Source organism: Sinocyclocheilus rhinocerous, unplaced genomic scaffold (genome assembly GCF_001515625.1).
Source record: "Sinocyclocheilus rhinocerous isolate Xijiao unplaced genomic scaffold, SAMN03320098_v1.1 scaffold498, whole genome shotgun sequence".
Classification (NCBI taxonomy): domain Eukaryota; kingdom Metazoa; phylum Chordata; class Actinopteri; order Cypriniformes; family Cyprinidae; genus Sinocyclocheilus; species Sinocyclocheilus rhinocerous.
In genome coordinates this window covers 457,706-467,460 of record NW_015633594.1, presented here as the reverse complement: position 1 = coordinate 467,460, position 9,755 = coordinate 457,706, and the positions used below count along the sequence as shown (strand labels likewise).

Genomic DNA, 9,755 nt, shown 5'->3' with positions numbered 1-9,755 from the left:
TATATAGATTCTTTCAGGCAAGCTTTCTTGTGCAAAGCAATGCATTATTTAACAGTAAAACATAAATATAATACAGATAGGCTGAAAAAAGAAAAAACTTAAAAAAAATATATATTTTGAAGGGTCCAGGTTTGGTGCAGTCTTTTGAATACAGTATGATTTAACATTTGAATTAAAAAAATTGTTTTATAGATACAGAAATATTTCTCTAGCTGACATTGTCCATTAACATGCATAACCTGGGGAAAGGAAGTAGTTTTAAAAATGGAACAAATTTGTGTAGATGTGCTAAATAGTAATTCAAATTTTTGTTTAAAATCGCATACAGTAATTCAATTAATTTATAACAAAAAAAAAAAATCAGGTAGAATTAAAAAAAGACAAATTATTCATATAAGGTGCCAATAAATGCACAAAGTCAGGACATTAACAGACCTGTTGGCTAAAAAATGTTTTAGTTGAGTATAATGAAGTACCTCATGGTCATGGAGAACATAATGTCCTATTGGAGAATGAGAAATTGTGTGTCTTGGCTTCATGACAGAAGTGATGTATCCTCCTCAAAAGAGCAAACTCTGATACGTCCTTTAGCTTTGAGCCAAATCTATACTATGTAATTTCTCCTTTGCACTTAGACTAATAAACCAATTTGGTAGTTAAATGCTTCACACCTGTTGTTAGACTATCCTGGGGTGATTCATCTTGACAAAGCTTGTTTGTCCATTTCAAGTTGCCCCATAAAACAGATGTTTCACACATTTTAGTCTACTAATATTCAGCAGCAGTTTGACCAACATTTTTTTGGTTTCCATTTCAAAGGTGATGAACCCTAAATATTACAGAAGCACTTTCATAAGTATTCATCACTTAGTATTTCATTTTGGATTGCAGGGACCTTAATACACAATGCTGCTCAGATAATCTATAATTATATATGTAGTCCATGGAGCAGAGAACACACACCATCATTGCCTTGGATTACAGAGTATTACTATTTGCACAGCACATGTATAAATCTATAATTAAGCCCTTTAGCACCAAATTAGTAATCTGTTTAATAAAGATAACTATGCACAGTCTTATAGGTCATGGGCTGTACTAACTGGTGGGCAGCTGTTATTGTTGTTCAGAGCTGCCCTTGTGGCAAAGCGGTGCAGCTGCACTTATCGTCTTCCTGCTGGTCCGCCTGCGTCTTCCTGTCAGCAGTGTGTAGAAGAACGGATTCACACATGAGTTTCCATAAGTCAACCCTGTGAGGATGCGATTAATGGTCACCTGCGTGCGTACCGGCACCACGCGCAGACCCTCAGGTCGGTAAAGTGGTAGAAGCTGCCAGATCCAGAATGGAAGGAAACAAGCCCAGAATGTTAGCACAATCCCCAGGATGAGGAGCAGGACTTTGGGGCGAGGTGCACGGGGTGGATAGGTGTTGCCCCCTCCGGCCCAAGCAGGTTGCGTCTGAGATACCCAGTAGAGTCTCCCTAAAGCTGCATACAAAGCTCCGATGGCCAGTCCTGGGCCTAGGATGCTGGTGCAGAAGAGCACACTGAGGTAAGCTTTTGAACTCTGTTCATCCCAGGCGGGAACGCACAACTTGCCTTCCTGGTTCTCTCCATCTTCTAGGTGCAAAGAGATCATCATGGGCAAACTGAGAGCCACGGCAAAACCCCAGGCCAAAGCGACTCTCAGGAGTCCAGAGGAAGGTGTGGACGAGGCTGCCAATGGATCAGCCACAGCTCGATACCGATCCAGACTCATCGCCGGGGGGCGCACGGACACTTACGGGAAAGAATGTAGGTGGCACATGGTGACCCTGAGAGAGACGGGTTACGGAGCTGCTGTTGAAGTGACGCACTGGCACAGTAGGCTACCCCGCCGCGTCCAGCAGCACCCCTGTACTTTAAATAACACCTTTCTTAGGCTACTACTGACACAGCGACTGACAGATTTGCTAGAGTTAGCCTAATTTATTTATTAATTCAATACAAATAAGTTTTAGATAGGCAAGGCTAATCATGAGATACGCAATAAGGCAATTTAATAAACAAAACAATTAACTATGTATTGTTAATAAAACTCTTTTTGGCTAGGAACTGAGAGTTAACAGTGCCAAACGAGTCCCAGCATAGTCATTTTAGTTTATGTAATTTATTGTTTTCATAATATAAAAATGTCAAACACGGCATGTCTGCACCGAATTATGCAGTCTATAGGGGAGATCGGGGAATATTGCAGCACGTAGTGTGTTGTAACACCATCAGTTAGTAAAAATGAGCTGCAGGGGTGAAAACACTATCATTCATGAGGTGACAGCAGAAGGGTGTATTGCGTGTAAAACATTTAAACGATTTACAGAGAGGGAAACTATTTTGAGATAAGAAAGTGTAATTTCATGTTAATAAATGTTAAATGACAAAACAGAGACACATATAGCATCATCTCTATCATTAAGACATCTTGTTTAATTTTATATATCCTATCCATACAAGCTCTTCACATGTTAAAAAAAATAGAAATATCACGGCTGACCAGATGGGGAGGATTGTAACACTTTCCATACTTCTATACTGTACAAAATAGGACAGATTGTAGGCCGCTTGACACAAACGCACACTGTGTGTTATGTTAGCATGTTTTATGTATAAGCTATTTGTTTCCATGTTTTATGTACGCACAGTTCTTTATTTAATTTGTTTATTTGCTGTTTTGAATTAAGTGAAAGCAGAGTGGGGGTGCGATAATAAGTACTTTGAACAAGTAAATTGATAAGCAGAATAAATTCAAGAGCTACAACATGTAAAACGTCAGTGTTTTCTATTACAACCCAGTTGGAAAGATTAAGAATAGCGCTCTTTGTAGCCTACTTGACATTATTTTATATGGATTCGTTGTAGATTTCTAAATTAATATGTAGCAGACAAATATGGTGATGTCAATGTTATTTTATTATATAAATGTATATAAATTCGCATCACCAGATGTTAAAGCAAAATGTGTCACAACACTTCCCGGTCTTCCTTTGTATTTATTAATTTACGCATATTTAATAGAAAGCTTGATGGTTGTCGCATGTGAGAACGACATAGACAAGACAGCTGAGGTTGTAATTGTTATTCTGAAACAACTTTAATACAACAGTATACGATTAAACATGATCTATTTCTTTTTTCATTATTATTATTATTATTTTACGAAATGTATTTGACTAATATGCTAATACAGTACATTAAATGTTATTTTTATAATGCGAAAACCGTCTTACCCTTAACCGAGTATTCAGAGATGGCATGTTCCATATGTCGACCTATATCCACACTTAAAACCGCGAGACAGTGACAAAATCCCACTCTAGAATATTCTAATTAAATTGTGTCTTTACAAGGTATAAATCAAGAAGCCCAGCGAGATGTTAATGTTCCTCTGAGGACAGACTTAAAGAAACTTTAGGATGGTGTAGAATATCTCTCAGTCACAGCCAGCCCACTCCTCTCCTCTGTCCTCTCACTCTTATGTTGTCTGAAGCAAATGAAGGGAGGGATGAGGAGAAGCTGTGCTGAAAAACTGGAGAAAGAAGGGTGTCTTTAATCAAGACCCACACTATTATGAATGGCCTTGGCTGGAGACAATTGATCTTCATTGACAGAGGACTGAATGTGATTTGATGTTTAGTCTCTAACCCTGACTGATATTTGTGGTGTTATTAACTTCTCTCTAGTGATTAGATACATTCAGCCCATTTTTAACTAACACTTTTATGAGCGAAAAGTCAATGCTTTGCGGCAGTATTTACAAGTGCCAAAAGCAATACAGTGCAGTATACCATAGGAAAAACACTTGTAAAAGTCAGAGAACAATATTTATGTCCACCATCCATCAAAGTTATTTGGGTTTGGGAGCATGCAGGGAACATTTCAGGTAATATATTTATTAGAGAACTGTAAGAATTACAACAACAAACATGAAAAGGTATACATAAAATGATTTCAGGTATGCAGATACTCAGAGGACAAAAGAACATATCATTAAACCCGTTATTTGAGGCTGAACTGAATCATGCGTGAAAAATGCTGAACGAAATTTTGTTACGCGTCACAATCCAAACCACAGCTGAGGCAGTGAAAACCATTTAATCACTTGAAATATGGTATCGCTCCCTAACGACCATACAGGAATACATAACCATTAATGGACAGAAAACTTTTCAGTGGAAAGACATTTTCACCTCCTTAGTCATGCAAAAGTTAAAGTGATGCATGGTGTGGACATCCTGCCTGCATTTCTGATCAGACTAAAATATGCTGTCGTTTAGAATCACATGAATGGATACTTAAAGGGATAGTCCACCAAAAATGATCACACCATCATGTCATTCCAAACCTGTGTGACTTGCTTTCTTCAATGGAACACAGAAAGAGATGTTTTGAAAAATGTTTGTTTTTTGTCCATACAATGAAAGTCAATGGGCTCCAATGTTTTTTTGGACCCCACTGACTTTCACTACACTGTCAGTAAAAAAGAAAAAGAAAAAAAATCCAAAAGCTGTCACTGGGGTGGTACCTTTTCAAAAGGTACACTTTTGTACCTTTTATGTAATATGTATATTTTGGTACTACAGTTTTTCTACAGTACTACAGAACGATTTTTTTCTCTCTCAAAACAGTAAGTTCAGATGTCTCGACAATTTGTTTCTTCTTCACATCAGATTTGAATATCTTATTGATTTAATTTTGTTTTGGCACATTTGTGCAAAAGAGTAAGTGCAATTAAGTCTACAATTTGCACAATAACTAAATGCACTTGGCTTGTTGATCAACTTGGCTTGAGTTGATTCTCAGTGAAACTGTTAAACTCTTCACAACTTCTAAACATTCCTTCATCTTGTGAGCCATCACATGCAAAATGACCCATTCGGTTATCAAAATCTGTCAGACATGAGTGTATATTCCATAAATATCATGGACATGGAATGTTTGTAATGTCTGCTAAGTATGGCTTGTCATTGGGGTTGCCGGAAACATTCCAGAATTTTTAAAAACGTTCAGAAAATTTTTGTACATTTTCAGAAATTTTCTGGGGATTTACTGGAAATTTTCCGCCCCGTGCCATTGTAATGAAATAGGAATCACAATCTTGCAATCAAGTTTGGAAGCATATAGAGTTTGCCCAGCACAATCACTACCATTTTTGAACAAGGAGGAACGCCACAACCCTAAATAGCAGCAGCTACAGCAGCACTGTATAAATACATTTATATTTGTACAGTACATTTATCTGTAGAAACGTGTTACATGTAAACTGAAACTTCACAGTTGCTTGTCATGAAAGAGCAATAGGAAGAGCAATTGTAAGAATGTGTGGTGGTGGTGTTAGCGGAAGACAATAGAGTGTGTAAAAAAGTAATGGTGAATTTTCAGTTGGCATGTAACACATTTTTACAAAAATAAATGTACTGTATATATAAAAATGTTCATTGTCTTTATGTGTACTACAGTATTGACTTTTCCCAATACATTTTTACCTACTGTTGAAATATGTATCTGAAATGCTCGATGTGATACAAAGACAAACCTGACATTCTTTAATAGTATAGAAAACAGTCTGTCAACAAAAAGTAGAATTTGTTTTTGCATATAATATGAAATGAAATTGCACATAACTAAATTAAATTAGCATATAACATGAAATGAAATTTGCATATAACAAATATTTCTATAGTGAAAAAACACCTAAACCTTTTGACCAGAGTGGCTCACAAGATGACACTTTTTATTTTGGTGGCATTCGCCAAATCACTGACACAATAACCAGGTTTTGAAGCATGAATTAAATGTTTTGGGTGAGTTATTTTGCAGACAAACAACAGAGTTCTGATGTTCCAGCAAGCAGTTGTGACAACTGACCCTTCGCAAAGACCCGACACCCTTAGTTACTGTTGCTACATCCATGGCGCTCTCACGCCACACATCATGTTCTATTAATTATTATTGTTATTTAAATTTTTGTTACTTTTCATTTTTGTTATTTTGTAAGAAATTCAAACAATAAATACCGTTTTGCAGCTCTTTAATGTGTCGTGACAGATCGCCGTAGCGCCTCAGTTCAAGCATCACGTGAACCAATCATCTCTTCCTCTTTACTAGTTAAAGCACAAAATAAACATGAATGAACATCAGAAGGTATCTTGTTTCAACTGTGGAAAGACGTCAACACACACCATTTTTCAAAAGTTCACCAAAGTTAATCTACGATCCTGTTTGGTTTGTTTGTCGAACAAAATGGCAGATTCTGTGTCATGATTGGTCAGATTGCCTGTCAGTCAAACTCCCGCCAAAGGGTCAATCGCACTTACTGTTTAGAGAATGTTAAGAATGATTGAGGAAAACTGTAATCTGAACCTTGAAGGTACCAATATGGACCCTTTAGGTACAAAGGTGTACCTTTTGAAAAGGTACCGTTCCAGTAACAGCTTTTGTACCTTTTATCTGAGAATCTTTAGAATATCTTCTTTTGTATTCCACAGAAGACTGAAAATAATGCGGGTTCAGAATGACATGAGGGTGAATAAATGATGACAGAATATTCATTTTTGGGTAAACTTTGGATAAACTTTTGTTAAACCAAGAAGGGAAACAACAAATTGGGAAAGTGATACTTGAGCACCATACAGTTTTGATTATGGTGACTGGTTTTCCTTTGTTTTTATATAATTTTGGTGTAAACCACAAAAAAATAAGAGATTTTAACCAGTAAGGTCAGAATGTGTAATCCATACAAACACCAAAATCGAATTAGATTCTAACTGGGAACAGCAAATAAAAGTTACAAATGTACAAAAAATTAAATAAATAAATACATAAAATAAATAATAAACAGCTCAGTCTTTTACATGACTGAGATTTGTTATCATACAGAATATCTATTAATATTCAACCTAAAACAGTTATTTCAGTTATTTATAAAGTGATCCTGCACTTGAGGAGCTCTAATGGTTTCTAGATCTTTGAAGCACACGAGCGGGTCAGCGGACACATGCTCTTTCCTGTAAAATGAAGTTGACTCATAAGATGAAGGCGGTTCAGCGTAAAGGAACAACCAAGCGTAAATAACCGTCCAGTGAGAAAGATAGAGTAATAGAGTGAGAGAAAGAGACAGACAGAGAGCAAAAGTTATAACCCCGTCTCCTCATGAGCTACTGACACCAAATTCAGCGTCGCACCGCGTGCCAACACACATCTGCACGAGGCCAACACACACATATCTGCACATCTACTGCACTGCGGCCAACACACACACTGCAGACACACATCAACTTAACACCATCTCTGAACACCCGATATGGTCAACACAAACACATCTAATCAATGAAGTAAGGAGAGTATGTGTGAAGTTGACCGCAAGAGACCAGCAGCCAACTGGATCATCGCAGCAGTTTATAGAGCATGCTTAATGAATCAGTCTCCTGGTTCAACTGTTCAGTATTTTTCAATGCACTTATTCTGTGACCGCAGAAAAATCAGTCAAACTGAAGGCATTTGAGTCACTGAAATATTCACAAAGACTCTGAATTACTGTCAGACTGCTAGAGTTTCCGTGATTTTTAAAATAAAATTATTAATGTGTCAGATCACTTTTCTTTACAGAAAAGTTATCCAAAATGGATATCGTGACATTAATATTCATTGGATACTTCTAATGTCAAGTTGTACGAAATGCATGCGACCACATTTTAGTTGTTAAATGGTATGAAAATATGGTGGGTATTATAAGAACTTAACTTAACTTAACTTAACTTAAATTAAATTAAATTAAATTAAATTAAATTAAATTAAATTAAGTTGCTTGTGATGTTGAGCATTTCAAGTTGCTATGGATTTTATTTTATTTTAATGAATATTTTTCACTTTTATGACAAACTACTTGTGACTTTAATCATTTCAAGTCATTTTTGGATTTCTTATTTTATTCATTTATTTATTTTTTAAATTTAATTTAATTACATTTTTTCCATGGATTGATTGATTGATTGATTTATGTATGTATTTATTTATTTTTAAAATCGTTTACACAGATATTTTACATACAATGTGTATGACAGACCATGTCTGGAAAAAAACTCCATATAAACCCCATAAAAGTAGTCAATACGGCTTGTGTGCTATATTCCAGTTCAAAAATCAGTTTTTAACATTTGAAAACTGCAGTGGAAGTTAAGATAACCATTTAATTATGATTTTCATTTCAGTCTGTTACTCTCACAAGGTATTGTATGGCTTCAGAAAATCTTGAATATGAACTGTTTACGGCATTTTCAAGATTTCTTTGTTTAGTTTAAAGGGGTAGTATACTCAACAAAATTAATATCCTGTCATCATTTAGTCACTCCTATGCTTTTCCAAACTCGTATTACTTTTGGAACACAAAAGACGACATTTTGAAAAAATTTCAAAAAAGTTTTTTTCATCCAAACAATGAAAGTCATTGAGGTCCAGTGTTGTTTTGGACCCCACTGACTTTCATTTAGTGAAAAACAATATTTTTCTAAATATATTTTGTAGCAGCCAAGGTCACTATAAACTTTTTCTGGAAAAGAACTTTATGTTGCTTTAAATTGTTCTAAATTACAGCATACCGGTTTGGAACAACATGAGGGGGAGTAATGACAGGATTTTCATTTCATGTTCATATTATTCCTGTTGAGGTATTGGACTGATAATGCTTTCTCGGGCCACTGCTGTGTCGGTCTAAAATGGGTTATAACTCTTGTGTGAAGTCTGCAGGGTTTAGAGAGGTGATCTGGGCTTAGCGTGTCCCAGGCATGTGCTGTATATTTGAGAACACAAGATGGACAGAGACAGGCACCAGGGCCAAGACGAGAAGAAGGGCAACATACCTCTCCCTGCGGGGAGTGTGGAATTTCAACAAATACCTGGCACAGGCCTGCAAAAATAGGCAAAGAAGAGAGAGATTAATAGAAAGAGAGACAGGCGGTACAGAGACAAAAAGCAAGTGAGAGACAGAACGTTTGTCTGATGTCTCAGTAAAGGATGGAGTGTGATTAAAAAAATACAAAACAGAATAAACAGACATGATGTGACAAAGATGAGAATACAACAAAGGCATAATCCTTACCTTGGAAATATGAAAAAAGATAGCATTTGATAGCATTTTTTACACTGCAGTTTAATACACAGTTTAATACAACATAAACGAATACATTTTGCTACAAGTTTTAATTGCAACATATAATCATTACCGTTAATAATGTTCATCGTCTGTTTGATTACGTCTTTAACTTAAGACATAGTCTTATGTCTTGCTGATCTCTGGCATGAGGCTTCTGTGTAGATTAACACATCAGATTTCGTGGTGTGTGGTGGTCTTGATGCCTAAAGCTTAAGGGTAAGGTCCTGCCCTTCCCAGGGGGTCTCCCTTCACTTCAAAGGGGTCATAATTGCCAGACACACTTGTCCAGCCTCACGAGACCCCCGGTTCAACCAATGTGTGTGTGTGTGTGTGTGTGTGTTTCAGCGCTGTGCCACCGCACAGGGGTTTCTAACAAAAAACAATCTGATTATGGTACCTTGCCATAAATAATCAAAGACCCTTTAAATGGCTTTAAACCGCCCTTGTGCTTTGCTTACATTATGTTAATTAATTCTCCAAAGTCTTCGTCAGCCTATTGACAGATTGCCCACTTGTTTGACTTCTCCTTACAGCAGATTTAATTAAATGGGCGGACATTTTTGCATGTAACA

The 9,755-nt window shown here is 36.5% G+C and overlaps 1 protein-coding gene across 1 annotated transcript; it reads right to left on the bottom strand.

Moving 5' to 3' along the window:
* Positions 1-406: 406 nt before the first annotated feature.
* Positions 407-1,758, bottom strand: LOC107744719 (urotensin-2 receptor-like). Its single transcript, XM_016558539.1, has one exon. The coding sequence runs from the start codon at positions 1,756-1,758 to the stop codon at positions 1,117-1,119; it is 642 nt and encodes a 213-aa protein (XP_016414025.1). The 3' UTR covers positions 407-1,116.
* Between the last annotated feature and the right edge of the window lie 7,997 nt (positions 1,759-9,755).